Raw genomic sequence first — 25277 nt, 5'->3', positions numbered from 1 at the left:
GTACACCTTGTACTCTATATACGATGTAATTGCTTCGCATCTTTAAATTACAGACTTCTTAACAGAAAAGTTAGGTTAACAGATTGAGTCAAGCATGCTCACTGCACATAACTTGGCTATATACGCTTTGTTACTTACATGTCATTGATGTCAGACCATAAGCGTATCACCAATTAGTAAGTTTGTGGAGTTCATTCAAGTGTTCATGTGTGTCCACTTTCATTGCGTTGCACAAAGCAAGCTACTTTTTTCCTTCTCTTGTTCTGCTGCTTCAAGGAATTATATTCAGATAAAGCTGTCATATCATTTCATGGCTCTTAAGTTTATACAGAAGAGGCCATTTAATTCAAGGCAACTTTCTACACACATACTTCCACGTAATGTGAATTTAAAAAAAGAGAGTAGGAGGCTTACAATTTAGGTAGATACCACTGTACGAAACACATTCCTTGACAATAACAAATCATGGATGGCGAGAACGCTGTAGCACAGAAAAGCCGAGTTAACATCTGTGGCATAACAGTTTGTCATACAGTGTGGTTCGACTGCACCTACTTTGCACTAACAGATGACGTGACTAGGTAAGTAACATGATTGAGATAAGAGTGACTTTATTGCTTTTTTTATATTCTGAAACATATTTTTTTACATTTTATAATTCACTGCATTTAATTTGTAGAACGACTGCACAGTATGCATCTTCTATCGGCGACCTTATGAAGAGCTGACTCTGGTGAAGTAGGGCAGAGTGTTGAGCGGCGCAGGGTATTTGCGGAGCCAGGTGGGGCCTTCTATGACAGGGTGAGCTGGGTCCACCTCGTCCCTCCAGTTGCCCTTGGGCAGGTAGATGTCTCGTGCAGTTGTGCTGTGGGTCACCACCGGCGCCACAAGGATGTCTTCGCCCAGAAGGAACTCTGCACACACAGAGCACACAGTCAGGTACAACCAGTGGTCTGATGATGTGAAGCAAACTGATCATCTGTCAGCATCTCACAACAGCTGATTAGTGGCCCAAAAGTAAAATGTGTGAAGATGGTGTTTCATGAGTCAAAATAACGCCTTAATCGGAGAATAGCTGACTGGCGAAGCATTCAACGATTACTGCATTCCTCAATTTATTATCTTCACTTATAAATACAACTCTTTTCGAGATGCTTAAGTTTTTAAGTACTGTGGCGATAATGAGTATTCCCATTTCTCTCTTGAGAGGACATGATGGCACATGAAGTGTCCACAAACAGAATCGGTCTTTTTGACATCGGTACGTGCTATTGAAAACTATTTTAATTGTATCTCGAGAACCTGATTCACCCATTCTCTTTGTATTTTCGTCTAGGTATAGGACGACATTATAATAATACATTTACTATAATTAAATCACCTGTTATCTCCTAATGATTGAAATAAAATATCTTGGAATTTTGTTAAGCGTGATTCAAAACAGAATGGGACAAATTAAAGCTGATAGATTTTTAGGCATGAGAAGAATTATGATGTGATGATGACATATACATTATGAATGGTTTACAAATTACCACCAAACAATTAAAATATGATAAATTTATAGTGGGAGGTGATACGATTGTAGAAACTTGAAATATACCGACAAAAAGTACCACTGGAACTAAAAAAAAGGTAGTTAATCAAACAAGTCCACACGATCATATGCTCTACCAGAAAACACCCATCAACCTATAACTAATTAAAGAATTATGCAAGATCTTTTAAGGATCTAGGAGTCTATGAACACGGCTATGCAAACTGAAACTGCTTCTTGTTACTGTAGTAAAGTCGTGTGTAACGGTCAAACTAGGACGTGTAGCTCTTCCAGAAGTTTCTGACTAGTTCAATTTGCTCAGGATTTAATAAAATGATAGGTTTGGATCTGTATGGTGTCGGCAATAGTTATTAAATAACTGTTCTTAGATAGGAGAACCAGATTTTGTGAACTGTGAGTCACTGTTCACTTCCTGTTCACAGAGCCATAACTCTTTGTTACAAAGTAAAACTGGAGTAATGAAATATGAAACAGTAAAATAGGTGAGTGATGTAGGTCGTGTGAAGTAGAATAGGTTTGTTTAATATGGGGGAGAGTACTCAGTTTTATGCGTGCATTTTCTACATTGATTGTGTTCTATACTTCATTTGGGATCTCCTTTGTTACCAATAATACAATATAATAAATTATTTATGTGACGTTTTACAATGAGTAATGTTCACATCTTCTTTCCGTTCAATTTTTATCACATAGAAATAGCAGAGTCTACCACTAGTCAACAGCAGCATTAGATTCAGAAGTCAAATTACGCGGACAGGTAAAGCAAACAAGCCGTATTAAGAGAAAACAAGATAGCAGAATAGAGCCGGAAGTTGGAGCCAGTGGATGAGAAGGAGAGAGGCGTAGGCCGTACCTGAGTCGACGGTGAGCGCCGTGTCGTCGGTGGGGTCGAGCCACCAGACGGGCAGGTTGACGGGGCTGCCGTCCTGCACCGTCCGCTTCATCAGCTCCACGATGCGCGGCGCGTACTGCGCGTGCAGCGACGTCATGTTGCGGGCGATCTCAACCGTCTGCAGCAGGAGCGACAAGTGGGCAGTAAACCAAAAGGAAATGCCTCAGTGTAGACAGGGACAATGATGTGTCGAGGATATCTCCATACACTCAAGTGTTCAAAGAACAAGGTAAAATGAAACCATAAAACTGTAAATTTTCTGCTACAGAACAATATTCGCAGTTCTAGATTACTATGCGTAAATATTTCGCATTTTAGTGAGGTTATGATGGTGTCCGAAAAATATAAAAAAGGAATATGTCCTTTATCATTAAACTTGCAGAATGTGTGTGCCTATATCAAAAGCAGCCCCATTACTCCACTCCACAAGCGTTCAGACAAAACGTATATCGATGGAGAGAGTAGGTGAGTCAGTATCCAGATGCGAAGACGTGTCTTGTACGTATGAGAACTCTGTGCCTTCCTAGTTAACGAAAAACAGATTCTTTAGTAGCTATTCCTACACTCGTGGTGTCCTATATTACAGCTAATGCAGATTCGCAACTATGGGTACAACATATGATATACAGAAAGCTGATAATTTGCAGTGTAGCAGCTGTTCATACATAGTCTTGTGAGTGGACGAATAATAAAGAATATGAAAGGAGTTTTCTCCGAGAAAATGTGCAGAGAAGGTTCAGCCCATTCTACATGAGTAATGGTTGGTTGCCTACGAATTATGAGAGTTATTGGATGTTGGAAATGCAAATATGGAAGAAGGGGCAGTTGCTGGTGTAGGTGCAGTACAGTCACGTGCTTTCCATTTGTACGCTACCTGTGCTGCGGACACACTCGTGGTGACACGTACAGAGAACGTGCAGTGTAAACATCACGTTGACTGTCGAAAAAGTCTAAATAGACAACTGCAACATGGTGCTAAAATAAACAACTTAACATCGGGGACTCATAACTCAAAAATTGTTGTTACTGTTTTTTCGTTGTTTTCTATAAGCCAGAAGTTACAGGTAAATCAAGTTAACGCTAGCGGCAGTGTTGCAGGCAGCCAGTTGTTTGGTTTAAATTTTCAAAATGGCTCTGAGCACTATGGTACTTATCATCTGAGGTCATGAGTCCCCTAGAACTTAGAACTGCTTAAACCTAACTAATCTAAGCACATCACACACATCCATGCCCGAGGCAGGACTCGAACCTGCGACCGTAGCGTTCGCGCGGTTTCAGACTGAAGCGCCTAGAACCGCTCGGTCACTCCGGCCGGCCGATTACATTTTCATTCACTCTCAGTTGATAATAACGTACGCTTCTCGTCCTGGCTGCTTTCCAGTAGCTTTGACATGAATGCAAAATTCATTTATTCATGTTAGCCTCTGAAGGGCCTGATCTGGATACAGTGGAACAGTGGAACTGAGCTGCCTGCCATCCTGGCTATGTCTTGGTGCTTTTAGTGGTCAATACATGAAACCTCAGACGCTGCCCACAGCTAGCGACAACAGACTAATGGTAGTCGTGAGTAACGACAAGCAAGGAACCGTCTAATAAACGTAAACATAGTCCGTAGTGAGCTGTAATGTAACTTTATTCGGTTGTGTGATTGGCCAATTTAGACTACTTGTCAGTATCAAATTAGCCAATCGCACAATTAAATAAATATGAAATTGCCGCCTACTACGGACCATGTTTATTAAACATCTGGAGGCTGCAGATGTCCACAAATACATTTCCTTTTTCGAATTGTTACGTACCTGCACCTGTTTCCCCTTGTAACGAGCACAAAAATCTGTGAAAATACCAGAGGAGAAGCATGATACACCTAAAGATATTTATGAAATTTGTATACTGTCTAAGTACTCTGTGTTCCAACTACAAGGATGATGTAATATTTCAGTATCTAAATTGGCACATCAAATACTACGGTTATTGATTTTCTTGTACCTAATCATACCAGAAAAATATAAAGGTTCGCTAGTCCTTTCAGATCATAAACATTCGCTATACCGTGCGTATGAAGACGGGTGAAAGGGGAGAAATTCATTGAATAATTCGTTGGTTGGGTGATTGTGGTATAGCTTCCATTCGAAATGAAAGGACTGGTGGCATGTGGCTGTTATCCTTACTAGAATATTAGACAGTAGAGCTCTATCGAAAGCATTGAGAGAAGGAAACTGGAACAAAAATTAATTCTGAAGTCGTTAAACAATCAGTAAGAGAAAGTTAGCGTCCAAATTCTGGACGCACTTTGACATGTCAGCAGCACATTTTCAGACGCGAGACTCTTCAGACTCGCCAGTGAGAATTCAAATAAACGTATCATAAATGTCTGAATGGACAGTCTTGTCTATGCCGTATCTACACAGTGAAGGGTCTTTAGAAACAATAATTGAGTGAAAGCCTGCAACATTACTCGTACATTCCAGTGGACAGACTTACACTGTCCCAGAGTTGTAGGTTATATCGTGAACTAGGCAATGGCGCAACATCATTTCATCTCTGCACGTGCTCTAAAATGACATTTTAAATTCTGATTTTTACTAATCGGGTCCATGCTTGGTTCATAATCATGTGCTGTCGTATTTGGATTTTAATGAAGACAGTGGAAAGATATCACTGATAGAAAAAGACAAACACGGCCACTGTATCACCAGTCATTACAGGGGCAGCGACATTGAATTAATAGAAAGAGCGTCAGCTGAACGAGACAGCGGAACACACTGGACGCTGGGATCGGACGCACCTCTTCGTCGAAGTCCCACGGCGCGATGGACATCTGCAGCGCCGGCATGAAGACGGTGGCCTCCAGCCAGCGGATGTAGAGCTCCTTGTCGGGCCCGTGGCCGCTGTTGACGTTGCCGCCTATCATGTCGGGCAGCACGAACGGGTGGCCCACCACGCTCATGTGCAGCAGCGAGGGGATGAGCGTGCGCAGGCCGTTCTGGGCGCTCCAGCTGCTGTGCTTGTCGAACATGCGGAAGAAGACCGGCTGCTGCTGGCTGCGAACGCTCGAGCGCACCTCGATCAGGGCGCCGAACTGGGACACCGTCTTCACGTAGTCGTCGGTGAAGCGCACCGGGTTCAGCTCGAGCGGCTCGATCGTCGGCTCGTGCGGCAGCCAGCTCGTCTCTCCGGCGTCGAACTTGAACGAGTCGATGCCGGTCGCCTTGTGCAGTGCCTGCAAACAACAGGCAGTATCAGTAGGCTGCAGTCCCTGGTCGACGAGTAGCGGTTAAATGTTGCGTGAGCGGATCCAGAGGGAGAATAGCGAAACTACATACTCAGTCGGAAATGTGGTTACTTGCCCTTCGCAGACAATGCTTTTCAAAAATTTTCAAATGTGTGTGAAATCTTATGGGACTTAACTGCTAAGGTAATCAGTCCCTAAGCTTACACACTACTTTACCTAACTTATCCTAAGGACAAACACACACACCCATGCCCGAGGGAGGACTCGAACCTCCGCCGGGACCAGCCGCACAGTCCATGACTGCAGCGCCTAAGGCGGCTCGGCTAATCCCTCGCGGCGACAATGCTTTTAGCAGTAGAGAAATCGAGGAGTGACTCATAGCCGGACACAAATTTCCATCAAACGCATACGAATCTCTTGCTTCACAGATTCCGCTGATTCTCCTGATCTTTGAATGGTTGTAGCTATTTTGTCCCATATCATTGCTTAAAGTAAGTTGCTACAGGCAACAACATCCAAAAATGTGCAAATTTGTCAGTCGAGAGTATGTCTTGCATGATTGTCTTTGGTGTGGTGCATGGTACGGCTGTTCTACCGTCTCGCGAAATTCTTTGGAAGTTGTGGTCAATCACGTCTTTTCCGACAGAAGCTGGAAAGCGTAATTTTTGCTTTAACACTGGTGGTTAACAGTCGGTGTTGTGTGGAAGCAGATTCAAATGGTGTCACAAGACACTTGAACTGGTAAGATCACAGGATGCTCTTACTCATAGAAAACGTATTGGCATTGTAATTTTTCGATTAATTACACTCTGCTTCGAACGTATCTTTCACGTGGATGTATTCATTAATTTCATAGGCAACTCGGTTTGCGAATTTGATTGGTCTTTGTACCCATGCTGAAGAGGATCTTCACGCAAACTCATCATTCATTCCTGTATAATGATGTCGTATGCTCTCTCAGATAGCAGCGGGTCATTTACAAGTGGCACTAACGTTTTGCTGAGCATTATCGTCAACTGTGAACTCGAATCTGAACTCTTGTTTCGTGTGTAATGCGCTGGCACCAACAAACGATCCGTACAGACTGGGGCTCAGGGACATGCCTGGAAAGCTCATTTGGTAAGGAAAGAGGATTCAATCGAATTCCACCAGGTCATACAGTTTTAACCTGAAACAGTGCGTCTAATTCTGTAAACGTAAACTGGCTAGAGGACAAGTGTAAGGATGTAGAGGCTTACCTCACTAGGGGTAAGATAGATACTGCCTACAGGAAAATTAAAGAGACCTTTGGAGATAAGAGAACCGCTTGTATGAACATCAAGAGATCAGATGGAAACCCAGTTCTTAGCAAAGAAGGGAAAGCAGAAAGGTGCTAGGAGTATATAGAGGGTCTATACAAGGGCGATGTACTTGAGGACAATATTATGGAAATGGAAGAGGATGTAGATGAAGATGAAATGGGAGATAGGATACTGCGTGAAGAGTTTGACAGAGCACTGAAAGACCTGAGTCGAAACAAGGCCCCCAGAGTAGACAACATTCCATTGGAACTACTGACGGCCTTGGGAGAGCCAGTCCTGACAAAACTCTACCATCCGGTGACCAAGATGTATGAGACAGGCGAAATACCCTCAGACTTCAAGAGGAATATATTAACTCCAATCCCAAAGAAAGCAGGTGTTGACAGATGTGAAAATTACCGAACTATCAGTTTAATAAGCCACAGCTGCAAAATACTAACACGAATTCTTTACAGACGAATGGAAAAACTAGTAGAAGCCGACCTCTGCGAAGATCAGTTTGGATTCCGTAGAAATGTTGGAACGCGTGAGGCATTACTGACCCTACGACTTATCTTAGAAGCTAGATTAAGGAAGGGCAAACATCCGTTTCTAGGATTTGTAGACTTAGAGAAAGCTTTTGACAATGTCGACTGGAATACTCTCTTTCAAATTCTGAAGGTGGCAGGGGTAAAATTTAGGAAGCGAAAGATTATTTACAATTTGAACAGAAACCAGATGGCAGTTATAAGAGTCGAGGGACACGAAAGGGAAGCAGTGGTTGGGAAGGGAGTGAGACAGGGTTGTAGCCTCTTCCCGATGTTATTCAATCTGTATATTGAGCAAACAGTGAAGGAAACAAAAGAAAAGTTCGGAGTAGGTATTAAATCCATGGAGAAGACATAAAAACTTTGAGGTTCGCCGATGGCATTGTAATTCTGTCAGAGACAGCAAGGGACTTGGAAGAGCAGTTGAACGGAATGGATAGTGTCTTGAAAGGAGGATATAAGATGAACATCAACAAAAGCAAAACGAGGATAATGGAATGTTGTCGAATTAAGTAGGGTGATGTTGAGGGTATTAGATTAGGAAATGAGACACTTAAAGTAGTAAAGGAGTTTTGCTATTTGGGGAGCAAAATAACTGATGATGGTCGAAGTAGAGAGGATATAAAATGTAGACTGGCGATGTCAAGGAAAGCGTTTCTGAAGAAGAGAAATTTGTTAACATCGAGTATAGATTTAAGTGTCAGGAAGACATTTCTGAAAGTATTTTTATGGAGTGTAGCCATGTATGGAAGTGAAACATGGACGATAAATAGTTTGGACAAGAAGAGAATAGAAGCTTTCGAAATGTGGTGTTACAGAAGAATACTGAAGATTAGATGGGTAGATCACATAACTAATGAGGAAATATTGAATAGGATTGGGGAGAAAAGACGTTTGTGGCGCAACTTGACCAGAAGAAGGAATTGGTTGGTAGGACATGTTCTGAGGCATCAAGGGATCACCAATTTAGTACTGGAGGGCAGCGTGGAGGGTAAAAATCGTAGAGAGAGACCAAGAGATGACTACACTACGCAGATTCAGAAGGATGTAGGTTTCAGTGGGTACTGGGAGATGAAGAGCCTTGCACAGGACAGAGTAGCATGGAGAGCTCCATCAAACCAGTCTCAGGACTGTAGACCACAACAACAACAACGCGAACTGTCATGCTAGGATCCTCCTTTCGGAATTATTTAAGATTTATCGTAAATCACAATAATGCAACGCAAACCGTATAATTTTACCGATTTAACGTAATGTGTCTCAAATTCAGAGTAACGGAACAATGATCTTGGATAAGCTACAAGATATTTTACAACAGCCGAAAATTTGGTGCAAGCTTGGTGTGCTGATTAATATACTGAAATAGCAAATGTCAATCAAAATGTTTCTCTATTTTTCTTTCATTTTAAATAGGAGTCTCTACAATCAAGAATCCTTTATTACGGTTTGGTAACAAAGAACGAATTGAGCGATATAGTACATCTCTGTTTCATCAACATAGAACCCTTCAGAGCAGTCATCGAGTTTGTATGGCGAAGCGGCTTCTGCTTCAATCTCAAGATCCGATGAATGTGAGACCTATCATGCATAGTGGTGTTTCTGTATCCGGCCATATCTCTGGAAGTTTGCAGCTTTCTCGGAAACCAGAAGAGCTGTTCCGCGTGTTACCCTAGTTATACTGTGGCCTTTCTATTTGGGCTGTTGCGATTTTTCGCCAGTTAAACGCCATTATTTAGAATGCACGTAATGCAGCAGTACAATACTTTAGAGCAGACTTCCTTGAGAAGGGAAATTCCAAGGCTGAAGTACTCACCCAGACTCTGCACGCCCACCAGGCTGCTGCCTCGGAGTTGGTGAAGTCGATGACGCCGCCCACGCCTCTCCACCACTGGGTGTCGACCGTGCCGTTGGAGCTGGTGACGAAGTATCCGCTGGCCAGTGCCTGCGAGTAGTAGGGCTCGCAGTCCTGGTTGACAAACGGGTGCACCCACAGGGTGACGCGGTAGCCCAGTTTGTGGAGGTCGCCGACCATCGTCTTCACGTCGGGGAACTTGTCGGTGTCGAAGGCCAGACTGCCGTAGCAGCTTTCCCAATAGTCGTCGACCTGCAGCTGGCTCTCGTTGAAGCCGTGGGCGATGATGTCTGCGGCGATCTGCCTCACCGTCGCTTCGTCGATGTCCTTCTTGTGGCGCGCCCACGTCGACCAGACGGGGTGCGTGGCCATGCGCTCGTCCGGGATTGCTTCCGGCTTGCCGAGGAAGTTCTCGATAGCGTACTCGTGCGCCTGCTTCACGTTATCGTACGTGCACAGACTGAACTCCAAAACGTTTCCTTGTCTTCGTGTGGGGTAGGGATCGGCGTTCTCCGCAATGAAACACAGCGCATCCTTCGAGTCGTTCGTATTTTGTTCTATGAAAAGCGGTACGTACGGCGGAACGTGGACGAATCTGCCGTCGGAGAACAGCCAGTAGCGGACGGCGATGCCGACTTTGTCTTCCTTCTTGGGGACGTAGGAGAAGTGGTCGAACACGTCGGACTCTGCGGGCCACGTCTGCTGGGCCTTCTGGATTCCACCGTAGATGTGCGCGCCGCGGTGGTTGAGGCAGCCTCTGATGGACCTCGTGGAAGACTTGGCAGACACCTTGATGTTGAGGCAGCGGTCGTCCAGAGTCCGGTGGCGGACGGCCATGCTGGAGTCGGTGAACTGCAGGCAGTCCTCGTCGGAGCGGCCATCCTCACACTTCGTGGGGGCGGACCCGTCGCTCGGCGCCGTGACGTAGCCCACCTCCTCTTCTTTGCCGTCTGGAACAGGCGCGTCGCCACCGATGTGCAGTCGTCTTTAAAAATACTAGTTTACAACGAACTAGCGGTAGCCTAAATACAAAATTTTTTACACTATCACTTAACCATAAATCCGAGAAATAGAAATCGGAGAAAGTCACCTCCAAATAAGTTCGAACTTTACATTCGATCCTCTCGGTTTTTTTCACTACAAACGCCTTGAGATGACAGCTGCGAGGTAATAACCACTTGTTCATTAAGTGTTAGTGACATTATTTGTTTGGTGAAACCGCCAGACACCACACTTGCTAGGTGGTAGCCTTTAAATCGGCCGCGGTCCGTTAGTATACGTAGGACCGGCGTGTCGCCACTATCAGTGATTGCAGACCGAGCGCCGCCACACGGCAGGTCTAGAGAGACTTCCTAGCACTCGCCCCAGTTGTACATTGTACAGCCGACTTTGCTAGCGATGGTTCACTGACTTCTACGCTCTCATTTGCAGAGACAACAGTTTAGCATAGCTTTCAGCTACGTCATTTGCTACGACCTAGCAAGGCGCCATATTCAGTTACAATAATTACTTCAAGAATGTATTCTGAACAGATAATATTGTGAATCATGTACCGTCAAGAGCGACGTTCATCATTAATGGATTAAAGTTAAGTATCAGACTAATTACGTCCGTTTTCTGAATTCTCATTCCTTGTCATGTTCCCTCCTCACGCTAGCCTGCTTGAGCCAAAACGCGTGCATTTCGGCCTCCACTCATAACACGGTGTTGACTCTTCTGCCAACACAAAAGTTTCCGTTCTTTATGTAAGTCGGTTACTCTGCAATGATGTCATATTCACTGGTAAGAAATGAAAAAAAATTATGTTTAAGATATTAAAGTTTCGTTTTCGCCACTTGAAATCCTTTCATTCGTAACTAGCTACTGACTGCTACATCACATGCCACAACGCCTCAACCATTCCTCTCTGGTTCCCTGAAGTTATCAAATCGCTCACATAGTGTAGTGTTCCACATAAGGTTAGTCAATCCAAATTTTGGTGGTGGAAAGGAATTTCATGATCGTCATCAACATGGGAATAGAAACTATCGTGGCGCTTATTTTGTACTGTCTCCGTAATCCTGGGATAAAACTGAAAACCTATAATTTGTGTTGCTGTGTGCACCCTCCGTGGTTAAAGCTCGCCTCATCTTCACACGATAAATTCTAAAATAGCTGTTTTTTAGGCTCGATCTGTCTTAATGCGCCTTTCTCCTTTCTGTTTCTTATGTAAGATAAAGCCAGTTATCCACTCAATACATAATAACATTACATTCTGCTTTCATTAAGAACATTGTGATTAGTACGGTCAAATAATTTAGATGAGTCATGGAAAGTACGACTTGGTAAGAATGTTGTCATTCAGGCATTTTATTATCTAATTAAATGTTTGAAAAGAACAGTTTAATAGAAGAAACCATCATCAGTGGAAACAAATTAATCAATTTACTTTTGTGACATAATTGTGAAATGTTGTGTAATATTTAATCTTATCCAGTATCATTACATTTGACAGAAGCCGTAAACGCCACAGTGGGTTCCTTACACGTGGTACCAGGAAAAGCATCCTCTGTCATGGGCTCCATACGGGTTTATAAGGAACAGATGTAGTGGTAGCATATCATTCTTATAAATAGTTTCATCATGGATTGTTTAACCCAGAGAGGCATTTAGTAGGGTAAAATTTTTGAAAAAGGGGATTACAATTGATCGAAATTTTCTACGAATTCATTAAATTCGGGATTAACGTCTGTCACCAAGTGGGCATCGTTCTACGTTTCACTGTGATTTGGCAATTTTTATTTATGCTATTGTGAAAAGCCTCCAAAGAGGCGTTTTACGAAGAGTGAATGTTTATTTTTTTGATTAGGTCGTCACATAGAAAATCGCTCTCACCAGTTGTGCGGAAGGTAAAACCCGCAGTAGAGTGAAATTGATGAGTGTTTAGTAGCATTCCCAAATCAGTTATTTTATGTAAGTTTTTCGAAGTGGTAACCTATCTGCGTGGAAGTTACCAGAAATGGAAAACAGATTGCTCTAGAACTCTGGCTATTATGAAGTACAATTAATACTTGTCCCACTTTCGCAGACAACTAGCTAATGCCCTTTTCGCATATCTTTCAAGCAGACACATCGTTGAAATGCAGGGCGGGAAGTAAAATCCTTGTTGTACCCTGTCAGTTATCTGGTAGTTCGCATGAGGATAAGTTTTGCAATTTTCTCTCACGTAAGGACAGTTGCCTCAAAATATTAGACGACCAGACTGGTCTCTAGTACAACAACTGTTCCCTACAGTAAAGGATTAAATACGGCAAGTTGCCAGTGTCAGAAGACGATTCTCAACACCACATAGGTAATGGACGTACAGAGTTAAATGTACACTGCTACTTGAAGTACGGCTAAAACCCTCAGACATGAGTCAAACTGAGCAGGTGGTTGTTCAAAAATGGCTCAAATGGCTCTGAGCACTATGGGACTTAACATTTGAGGTCATCAGTCCCCTAGAACTTATAACTACTTAAACCTAACTCTAGACATCAGAGCAAATGTCAGGACGATTCCTACTAGAATAGCAAAATTAATTTCCTTCCCTATCCTATCTCAATGTGACATCGGCCTTTCCGCTGTAGTAACAACGGTACCCGTCAGATGACCGAAGTTAAACGCTTTCGGGCTTAGCTGCCACTTGCACGGGTGACTGCCCAGGTCTGCAGAGTGCTCTTGGCAGGTGCGGTGACTCAGGCCTTGTGAGGCCAATTAAGGAGCTACTTTGTTGAGGACTTAGCGGCTCTGGTCGCGAAAACAGACAACGAGAAAGCAGTGTACTGACCACATGCCCCTCCGTATACACATCCAGTGACGACTGTGGGCTCAGGACGAAACAGTGGACGGTTGGTACCATCGAGCCTTCAAGGCCTGTTCTGACGTAGTATTCTATGCTTCTTCAATCTAAGTATGCTTACTCCATGTCTTTAATGACTTCATAGCCGGTGGTTCGTTAAACACTAATCTTTCTTTCTTCCTTCCATCCTTCGTATGAATTCACAGCTGATGGGACAAGAAATTCTCATCTTCATACCTTCCTTCAAACCTTCTGCGATTTAGTTCCACCTACTGTCGTTGGCAAATGCGTGCAAAATTTTTGGGAATGACAGAAAGGCGGCGTCGACTGAGAGCACCAGCGGGGGTGTGGTGGTGGTGGTGGTGGTGGGGGGGGGGGGGGGTGACCTGCCGCCCGCCGGCTCACCTTCTGTCAGCAAGATGACGAGGCGGCCGCTGGTCTGGTCGTAGCGGGTGCTGAGGCTGGCCGTGGCAGCGGCGTAGGCCACCAGCGCCCCCAGCAGCAGCAGTGACGTCACACACGAAGCTGCAAACGAAAAAAACGCGGTACTGTTAGTTGACGTCTACAGCTGCATAACGTGCCAGTTCATACTACAGTACACCACTCATCGTAGCAATAGCGGGCAGTCAAATACCACACAGGTGGTCCACTCAACTAAGTACAGAACAAGAACGTTACGTCTGACAACACAAACTTGTAAATGACAAAGAACACCATAATTTAACATAATTTCAATAAAAACGAAGCGACAAAGTCTCAAGAGAGAACCAACTTACCTTTATGCATTCCCATACGTGCTGAGCAGTGCTGTACAACTAATGTGCATTCCCCTTGCTCGAGTCTGCATATATAGGCAGCTCTTATCTTTTCACATATATAATGATTACTGTAACAGCTACTTAGCTCGCAGTAATCACAATTACTATCAGGCAATCACAAGTAAATCTACATCAAGACAAGGGATTAATCGAATTCCGTGATTTCTATTTTTTGCCTTTGGGTAATTTATCTGCATTTTCAATAACCTAGCGAACATTAACATCATCAATTATTAACGAAGAGCTTCAAAGTGAAGTATGCATGGTTTCACCTGCCTTTGTTCCCACGTAACCGCGGTCTTTCTTGGTAAAACAATATCTTCGATTAGGATAAATACAAGAAACTACGTTATAGATGTTGTTAACACTCGATCTGTCTCTATAAAATATATAGAGAGGAAGCCTCCTGGTAGAATTTTGCAGTTTAATCATTGTCAGCAGTTGGATTCTCGATCGTGAAGGAAGGTTGTACAGGATGTTACAAAAAGGTACATTCCTCACACACAAAGAAAGAAAATATGTTATGTGGAGATATGTACGGAAAAGCTTACTTTCCATGTTAGAACTCATTTTATTACTTATCTTCAAATCACATTAATCATAGAATGAAAACACACAGCAACAGAACGTACCAGCGTGGCTTCAAACACTTTGTTACAGGAAATGTTCAAAATGTCCTCCGTTAGCGAGGATACATGCATCCACCCTCCGTCGCATGGAATCACTGATGCGTTGATGCAGCCCTGGAGAATGGCGTGTTCTATCACAGGCGTCCACAATAAGAGCACGAAGAGTCTCTACAATTGATACCGGGGTTGCGTAGACAAGAGCTTTAAAATGCCCCCATAAATGAAAGTCAAGAGGGCTGAGGTCAGGAGAGCGTGGAAGCCATGGAACTGGTCCGCCTCTGCCAATCTATCGGTCACCGAATCTGTTGTTGAGAAGCGTACGAACACTTCGACTGAAATGTGCAGGGGCTCCATCGTGCATGAACTACATGTTGTGTCGTAGTTGTAAAGGCACATGTTCTAGCAGCACAGGTAGAGTATCCCGTATGAAATCATGATAAAGTGTTCCATTGAGCGTAGGTGTAAGAACATGGGGCCCAATCAAGACATCACCAACAATTCCTGCTCAAACGTTCACAGAAAATCTGTGTTGATGGCGTGATTGCACAATTGCGTGCGGATTCTCGTCAGCCCACACATGTTGATTACGAAAATTTACAATTTGATCAATTGCTTCGAACTTCTTCCTGTCGGGAAACCTTAGTTCTGGAAATCTGTCTCGATACAAACGTACCGCGCCACGGCTATTGCCGCGTGCTAATCCATACATCAAATGGGCATCTGCCAACTCCGCATTTGTAAACATTGCACTGACTGCAAAACCACGTTCGTGATGAACACGAACTTGTTGATGCTACGTACTGATGTGCTTGATGCTAGTAATGTAGAGCAATGAGTCGCATGTCAACACAAGCACCGAAGTCAACATTACCTTCCTTCAATTGGGCCAACTGGCGGTGAATCGAGGAAGTACAGTACATACTGACGAAACTAAAATGAGCTGTAACACAGAAATTAAGCGTTTCCGGACACATGTCCACATAACATCTTTTCTTTACTTGTGTGTGGGGAATGTTTCCTGAAAGTTTGGCGGTACCTTGTTGTAACACCCTCTATAAATGGAAGAGAGCTGGAGACACCCGGTTTCATACAGGTTATAAGTGGTCCAGTCGCATTAATGTGACCACTGCGTATGTTGGAAGTGGAGGTGAGTCTCAGGGCGCAGTGGCAGCACTAGCAGTCGGTGGGCCTGGGATGAAGTGCGGTGCCACTGATGGCCGCTGGCTTCCGGGGCAACGTCGAAAACATTTCCGAAATGCCGAAGTTTGTATAGGGTTCGATGGCTGTTATAGCTATTCGCGTGCTGCTGCATGCTGTGAATGGCAAAACACCATTATCCAAAACCGGTGCCGTGATACCTGTGATGCCCCATGGATCGTAGATGACAGCGGTGAACGACGGGCGAATAGATGTGTAACAGTTTAGCAAATGGCCGCCCGGATGAACCAAGGGGCTACCACCCATGTCTCGTTAGCTACCGTTCAGCGAGCGCTGCTGCGTGCGGGCCTCTTCAGCAGATGCCTGGTTCAGGCAGCCACACCCATTGCTGTACATTGGCGACGGAGGCTGGAATTTGCACGCCAGTATCGCAACTGGACGTCCACTGAGTGGAGAGAGGTGGCCTTTCCAGATGAATCACGTCTTATGGTCCATCACGATTTCCATTGGTGTGTATCGACATCTGCATCTACATCCATACTCCGCAAGCCACCTGACGGTCTGTGGCTATCGGTTCTCCCTTATATTACAGTATCGTGGAAAGAAGGATTGTCGCTATGCTTCTGTGTGGACTCTGATCTCCCTGATTTTATCCTCATGGTCTCTTCGCGAGATATAGGTAGGAGGGATCAATACACTGCTTGACTCTTCGGTGAAGGTATGTTCTCGAAACTTTAACAAAAGCCCGTACCGAGCTACTGAGCGTCTCTCCTGCAGAGTCTTCCACTGGAGTTTATCTATCATCTCCGTAACGCTTTCGTGATTACTAAATGATCCTGTAACGAAGAGCGCTGCCCTCCGTTGGATCTTCTCTATCTCTTCTTTCAACCCTATCTGGTACCGATCCCACATTGCTGAGCAGTATTCAAGCAGTGGGCAAACAAGCGTACTGTAACCTACTTCTTTTGTTTTCGGATTGCATTTCCTTAGGATTCTTCCAATGAATCTCAGCCTGGCATCTGCTTTACCGACGATCAATTTTATATGATCATTCCATTTTAAATCACTCCTAATGCGTACTCCCAGATAATTTATGGAATTAACTGCTTCCAGTTGCTGACCTGCTATTTTGTAGCTAAATGATAAGGGATCTATCTTTCTATGTATTTGCAGCACATTACACTTGTCTACATTGAGATTCAATTGCCATTCCCTGCACCGTGCGTCAATTCGCTGCAGATCCTCCAGCATTTCAATACAATTTTCCATTGTTACAGCCTCTCGACATACCACAGCACCATCCGCCAAAAGCCTCAGTGAACTTCCGATGTCATCCACAAGGTCCTTTATGTATATTGTGAATAGCAACTGTCCTATCACACTATTCTGTGGCACACCTGAAATCACTTTTACTTCGGATGACCTCTCTCCATTGAGAATGACATGCTGCGTTCTGTTATCTAGGAACTCTTTAATCCAATCACACAATTGCTCTGATAGTCCATATGCTCTTACTTTGTTCATTAAACGACTGTGGGGAACTGTATCGAACGCCATGCGGAAGTCAAGAAACACGGCATCTCCCTGGGAACCCGGGTCTATGGTCCTCTGAGTCTCGTGTACGAATAGCGCAAGCTGGGTTTCACACGACCATCTTTTTCGAAACCCAAGCTGATTCCTACAGAGTAGATTTCTAGTCTCCAGAAACGTCATTATACTCAAACATAATACGTGTTCCAAAATTCTACAACTGATCGACGTTAGAGATATAGGTCTATAGTTGTGTCATGTTAGACGTCCCTTCTTGAAAACGGTAATGACCTGTGCCCTTTTCCAATCCTTTGGAACTCTACGCTCTTCTGGAGACCTACGCTACACCGTTGCAAGAAGGGGGCCAAGTTCCTTCCCGTACTCTGTGTAAAATCGAACTGGTATCCCATCAGGTCCAGCGGCCTTTCCTCTTGTGAGCGATTTTAATTGTTTCTCTATCCGTCTGTCGTCTATTGCGATATGTACCATTTTGTCATCTGTGCGACAAGCTAGGAACTACAGTGCAGTCCTCCTCTGTGAAACAGCTTTGGAAAAATACATTTAGTATTTCGGCCTTTAGTCTGTCATCCTCTGTTTCAGTACCATTTTGGTCACAGAGTTTCTGGATATTTTGTTTTGGTCCACCTACCGCTTTGACATAAGACTAAAATTTCTTAGGATTTTCTGTCAAGTCAGTACATAGAACTTTACTTTCGAATTCATTGAATGCCTCTCGCATAGCCCTCCTCACAGTACATTTCGCTTCGCGTAATTTTTGTTTGTCTGCAAGGCTTTGGCTATGTTTACGGTGTGAAAGTTTGAAAGCAAAAGGTTCAGGCCTCGGAGGGAGTGTTATGGTCTGGGTAATGTTTATGTGGCAATCTGTGGGTGATCTCGCCATTCTGGAATGCACAACGGATCGACACAAGTACCCATCTATCCGTGGGGACCATGTCCACCCCTACATGCAATTTGCTTTCCGTCGACACCATGGCATCTACTGGCAGGACAACGCAACGTGTTACACAGTTAGTAGGGTACGTGTTTGGTTCGAAGAGCGCCACGATGCGTTTATCGCATTTCTCTGACCACCAAATCACCGGATTAATACCAATCGAGAAACTGTAAGTCCACCTCGATTGGGTAGTTTGCGCCAAGGATCCTCGTCCGAGACAGCTAGGTTAGCTGACCTCGGCACACAAGTCAGCATGGCTCCATATCCTTTTCGGTACCTTCCAGAACCGCACTGACTCTTCCTGCGCGTCTCGCAGCGGTCTTTGCTTCAAAAGGCTTCTGACATGAGGTCCCCAATGCACTGGACAGTGAGTAAAGGTAAGAAAGAGAGAACATACACTTTAGACTGCAAAATGCGACCACGGAAAAAATGAGAGCTGGATAAGTTAAAAGAAGCAGAGACTATTTAGAGATTCAGAGAAAGTTCTAGGCAACAATTGACAGACGCAAGGGAATACAGTATGGTAGAAGATGAACGAGTAACTTTTATAGATCAAACGGCGAGGCAGCGGGGGATTAAATAGGCATAAGGACGAGGCCCGTGAGAAACCCTGCGATAACAGACGAGGTGTGGGCCGCAATTTAAGTGACAGAATGACAAAAGGGAATACACACATTGACGAAATGAGAAGACCGAAAATGAACGCTGGAGTAGCTGGAGGAGAGAACTACAGCTGTAGAAGCATGCATGACTATGCGGGAAAAAAAATGGTTCTAATGGTTCTGAGCACTATGCGACTTAACAGCAGAGGTCATCAGTCCCCGAGAACTTAGAACCACTTTAACCTAACTAACCTAAGGACATCACATACATCCATGCCCGAGGCAGGATTCGAACCTGCGACCGTAGCGGTCACGCTGTTCCACACTGAAGCACCTAGAACCGCTCGGCCACCACGCCCGGCGACTATGGGAGAGATCAATGTAGTCTACAGGTCAGTCAGAGGGAGTTTTGGGGCAAATAATAGAACCTATATGGCCCCCCAATACTAATCAAAGACGGAAAAAGCTAAAAGCGGTTAGGAATATGTACAAGGAGTTTCAGAATTACCCTGACAAACTTCGAAGGACTGTAGAGATATCTGGAGGGACAAAACGAGAATAGGAACCCGTGTCCGGAAATATCATATAGTAAAAGAGGTATGTTTCACACTAGCCAAGATGAAAAAGTGTTCATAATTCCTTGTAATGCGTTTTACAGCCCATGTTTACTGGACCTTTTTTTCTTGCTTTAGTACATACAATTATTTCTGATAGTTACCTACCCTAAAATCTTAACAACAGTACTGGTATGTGTATTCCAGTATCAGAGGTGCGAGAACTATTTTCAAGTAATGCCCTCGAATTTAATTTTGAAACCAATTTCATGACAATCTTATGGAAAGAGGAGAGTGTTTATTTTGGAACGATAGTGCAAAATTTGCCACAGCTTCAGCTAAGTAAAATTTCTGTGTATTTTGCAGGTCTATCTATATACATAAACTGACATCCGAATTATTGTTGCATGGGACAACTAGCGCTTCATGCACCCGTTCAAAATTCTAGTGTCAATAAGCCGGGCGCACAAATACCGAGTGAATGAACTGACTGTAAAATCTCGCCTATGAACAACCAGTTTAATAAATGATGTGCTCTCACAATTTTCTGCAAACACGCCGCTCTTCCTCTGATGGTATAGAACAAGCCTCCAGAAATCAGTGGGCTTCGCTAGTTATCGGCAAGCATGCCCTCTCAGCCATTAACCCTGTGGTTAGCTGAAAGTGGACAGAAGTGAAGCGAGCAAAAGGCGATAACTCTTCTGCCACTATACCTCTGAGAGAGACTGTAGTATTGGTAAGTTTCGCCTCACAAACATTAGTATACGCTCAATAGTAAACGACTGATGGCCTTAAATTATCAAACAATTGTAATGTAAAAGAAATGAGTTGTCGCATAGCAGCAACAGAATCTATTATTCTTTATCTTTTCCGCTACTGCGCGGCGGCTGTAAATCTCTATGTACACGTATCGAATAATGATATAAAAAGAATTCTGTTGTTTCAAGACAAATGAGGCCTCGAGCGCTTCACCTTTTACTTTTTCTATTCCATGAAAGGCGGACGCGGACTTGCTGCGTTCCGCAATCTGTATTTTATAATTTGTGCAATTTAGTCTATAAATGTGCTAATTGCTTCTCAATCAGAAAAACATGCATTTTTATGCAATTAATTACGAGCAGGCACCGTCAAGAGGACATTAATCTCAAGTATTGCCTGTGATGTGCAAAGCTTTTGTTAATACGCACCAGCTATTGTAACTGTAATGGTACGTAGCATGTTATGTATGAAGTGTGCTTATTTAGACAAATTATCCTTAAGTATCCCCATCTCCTCATTACTTAAATGTTAATCATTTTGTGTTAGTTTATCTCCAGAAATTACGATCACGCTGAAGCTCCGAACGCAGCATTGAGGCAGGAGGAACATTATCGTTTTCCGATCATTTATGAAACAATCCTTTTCAATTTTTGGTCCCTTAGTGTCGATCCGGGTATGACTGCATCGCGGTAATGAAAACGCGCGGAAATGATAATGTTGCGCCCTACCAACCTCATATAAATTAATCTGCGACTCCACGTCCAAAGAATGTCAGGTATTTAGTGACTTGTGTAATTCTGTCAGAGACAGCAAAGGACTTGGAAGATCAGTTGAATGGAACGGATAGCGTCTTGAAACGAGGATATAAGTTGAACATCAACAAAAGCAAAACGAGGATAATGGAATGTAGTCGAATGAAGTCGGGTGATGCTGAGGGAATTAGATTAGGAAATGAGACACTTAAAGTAGTAAAGGAGTTTTGCTACTTGGGGAGCAAAATAACTGATGATGGTCAAAGTAGAGAGGATATAAAATGTAGACTGGCAATGGAAAGAAAAGCGTTTTTGAAGAAGAGAGTGGCTTGTTACTATAAGATAATTCAGTCATTCTCTTATTCTGTCGCCAAGTTACACACCTAACATCATTATATCTTCAACACTATATATAACACTACATTTGGTGCCCGAACAGGGAGTTTATAAAAAATCCTTTCATTAATGTGTTTAATAAATTTCAGTGCTTGTTCCAATAGCTGTTTCATTTTTTCGTGTGGATATAATTTACCCGACAAAGAGAAGTGGGAAAAATAATTTAACCGATCCGGAAGAACGAACGCAGGAAATACAAAAAAAAAGTTAGTATCCAGCCGTACAGCAATCAAGACAGCAAAGAGTAAGTGAAATTTTCAAACGCACTAGCCAAGCTTTCGTAGTGACGTAGCATCTTTTGAGTCGATCAAAACTTAACCCTGTCCTTCCCCGCCTTGAAACTGCTTTATTTCATTTTTTTCGCTAGTTAAATTCAGTGAAAGTGTACTATTGTTGTCAGTGCAGCGCAAAATTTTACAATATGGCGGATAGTTACACTCAAAAGTGGTAAAACGTGTGTCATTTCATTTGTTTGTGCACGTGCGGAGGCAGAAGCAGCCGAGACCGAAGATTCAGAAGCCGGTCTTAGTGCTCAAACTATTCCCGTTTTTGAAAATGGTGGCCGGCCGCGGTGGCCGAGCGGTTCTAGGCACTTCAGTCCGGAACCGCGCGATTGCTACGGTCGCAGGTTCGAATCCTGCCCCGGGCATGGATGTGTGTCATGTAATTAGGTTAGTTAGTTATAGTAGTTTTAGGGGAGTGATGATCTCAGATGTTGAGTCCCATAGTGTTCAAAGACATTCTGAAAAGGTGACCTTGGTTCAAAATGGTTCAAATGGCTCTGAGCACTATGGGACTTAACATTTGGGGTCATCAGTCCCCTAGAACTTAGAACTACTTAAACCTAACTAACCTAAGGACATCACACACATCCATGCCCGAGGCAGGATTCGAACCTGCGACCGTATCAGTCGCGCGGTTCCGGACTGAAGCGCCTAGAATCGCTCGGCCACAACGACCAAATTAGTAGTCAGAACAAGGCCACGAGGTTAGAAATTGACACACAAGTAGACTCGAACACAGAGGACATATCCAAACGGGTAGATGCCAAAATCGAAGCAGCCAAGGGAGAGATAAATTCAAAGGTGATGGAATATCATCAACAAGCTGTGACATTAAAAGAAGATTATAATGGACTCTCTGATGACGTAAAGGGAGTTAAAACCTCAGTAGACACGATCGAGAATGTTGCTGATGATCTTTCCAAATACATTGAGAATCTCAATATAGAGGATCAAGTAAATAATACTGTCAAGGCACTTGCCGAAGCATTGTCCGACCACTACCAAGAATGGATTAAAACCAAAGACGGATTCATAGAAAAGAAGGTCAAGAATGAACTGTCAAAAATGTAATCTTTGAAATACTGGCAGCCTCTGGAAAAACAGGGGTCACGATCGTGTCAGAATTACGCCAGATAATACGAACATTAGCTCGGCATTTACCTGAATGGCGTCAACAGATAGTTGACGAAGTTCGTACACTCAAATGTCAAGTTGAAAATTCCCCACATCACACGTGAGGAGGGTGGAATAATTCACCACCACGTGATGGACAACAGCATTACCGCTCACCACTTGATAACGCTCAAACCCACAGTTTTATAGACACAATTCAGAGTACCAGCCCACCAAATTTTGTCAGTTTGATGCAGGAGGAAAGCGTGATCAGTCATCGTGTTTTTCCCACTTTTCACCCACAGAAGAGAGACATTCATCCTGTAGTATTACTCCGAAATTTTTCAGGAATTTTTCCGAATAGCAGGAGTGACCGCCAGCGAATTCACTTCGTTACTGTATTTATCGTAGGAAACGCTGCCTTATGAGGAACCGAAATGGTCCACTCTTGTAAAAGTTACAAGGAGTTCGATGTTTTTAGCTAAATTCTGGATTTCCCTGCAGCAGGGAATGAGAAAAGAGGTTTAAAACACCGATGTGTTTAACAGCCAGCGCGGTAACCTGGGAAGATATTCCGAGAAATATTTAGCGAAAATTAAGTTCTGGGATTCGCCGATCACCGCCAAAGACGTTATTATGATCCTAAAAACAAAGCTACCGACTGCGATCAGAGAAAAGCAAGTAAACGTCTCTGAGGAAGATACTGACACCAGTGGTAGACTGCTCAGATCTGATTTACGAGGACGCTAGAGTTAATGTTGGCAACTCCCACTTCGGTGCAGGCAGCCAGCACAATATAGAGTATGCAGGCAACAATGGTAGCCGAGCGAAAGCGCGCTACAGCGACAGCCAGTACCAACCCCACAGCGATTTAAAAAATAAACACAGCACGTACTCCAATAGCAAATACAAAACTAAGTACAATAACGGGCAGAGATACAATCCGATATATAATTCGCCTTCACAGCAGTATGGAAACGCACCTTATAACACACAGTACCAGCAATATGGAAACACGCAACCGAGCAACGGAAATTATCAAAACAATCAGTCTTACAATTCAAATCGCCAATCAAGGTGGAGACCAACATATATCTTTCAACAAAGGTAACACTCCACACAAGCCACAGTAAAACAATTTTCAGCCACAGAATATACACTTCACGCAACAAGCGAATTGACCTCTGGGAAGTCTGAAGCCTAAACGCCAGCGTAATACGCAAATTTATTATACACCAGAGGAACAAGACCCATTTCCCCCCGAGTTCGTGCCACAAACAAACACTAGTTTGAGAAACATGAACCAGCAGGAAAGTAAACGTCGAGCGGAAAATTAAATGCAGTACCTTCGAGCCTCCTAGAGGATGCTGCAGGTTTGAATGGGGGCACCATTTCCATTAGTCCACACAAAATTAATGCAGTCAGATATGACAAAGAGACAAAATTACGGGATGATCTAGTAGCAGACACTGACACGGAAGACATTGGTGACGCTTCGGAGGAACACGTTCAAGCTTCCATAAGAATATCAATTGCCAACATACTGATAACAGCCATCGTAGATACAGGAGCTAATATAAATGTCTTATCCTTACGTTTCTACAAGCAAATATCTTCTGTATGCAAAGTTTTATCCCTTCCAGTTCGAGGTCCACTAACACAACGCTTAAATCTTCAAACTCAGCTTCAAATCCAGGTAGAGTCTATTTCAGTAACATGCATTTTTGTCATTTTCGAAAACCTATCAGTGTCATGTCTCCTGGGCATGGAATTCTTGAGAGAGACGAAAACTAAAGTTGATATCGAGTGTGGAACCTGTACTCTAGTAGTAGCCTAAGTCGGCAACAGATAACAGTAGATTTGTTAAGAAGTAAAGTGAAGGCAAAGTTTAGCGCGCATCAAATAACAGTACGAGGATGGACTAAAAGACAACGGTACGGTCAGACAAAAGACATGACAGAGTTTGAATGTGTTAATGACGATGACTATAAAGACCTAATTCCCGATCAGAATGAATTAAACGTCAAAGCTAGTGAATCCACTGAACTGTCCAAACAACAGAAGAATGAACTTTACAATTTGTTAATAGATTACGTTCAAATATTTCCTAAGAAACCTGGACTAATAAAAGGCTTTGAATGTCGAATAGAGGTGTTGCCCCAATCAACCTACTGTAAAACAAACTATTCAATTTCATATGAAAGACGCGAAGGTGTCATGTGTGATATTAAGAAAATATTACGCAGGAATGTGATAGAATTATCTCATTCGCCTTATTTGAGTACTTTGTTGTTTGTACTAAAATCAGATTGTAGCGCAAGGCTAGACTTGGTTGCAAGATTAATAAATGAATTACACTGCGCTTGTATTTGCAGGTAGATCTTACCATTTCAAAGTCAAGCCGTTTGGACTAAAAGTGAGCTCCGGAATTTTTATTTCATCTCTTGACCATGTACTAGGTCCTGAACTTTTAGATGAGGTAACAGTCTATGTAGATGACGTTCTTATAGCATCGAAAAATTGGGAAGATCATGTGGCCATT

The 25277-nt window shown here is 43.4% G+C and overlaps 1 protein-coding gene across 1 annotated transcript; it reads right to left on the bottom strand.

The window, feature by feature from the left end:
- Positions 1-594: 594 nt before the first annotated feature.
- Positions 595-14002, bottom strand: LOC126281650 (myogenesis-regulating glycosidase-like). Its single transcript, XM_049980787.1, has 6 exons — positions 13962-14002; positions 13591-13710; positions 9327-10315; positions 5239-5673; positions 2412-2568; positions 595-914 (listed from the first exon to the last, which is right to left on the bottom strand). The coding sequence occupies exons 1-6, from the start codon at positions 13975-13977 to the stop codon at positions 715-717; spliced, it is 1917 nt and encodes a 638-aa protein (XP_049836744.1). The 5' UTR covers positions 13978-14002; the 3' UTR covers positions 595-714.
- Positions 14003-25277: the final 11275 nt, after the last annotated feature.

The sequence above is a fragment of the Schistocerca gregaria genome, chromosome 7, assembly GCF_023897955.1.
Source record: "Schistocerca gregaria isolate iqSchGreg1 chromosome 7, iqSchGreg1.2, whole genome shotgun sequence".
Classification (NCBI taxonomy): Eukaryota; Metazoa; Arthropoda; class Insecta; order Orthoptera; family Acrididae; genus Schistocerca; species Schistocerca gregaria.
The sequence above is the reverse complement of the archived record's forward strand: the minus strand, read 5'-3'. Positions and strand labels throughout refer to the sequence as shown.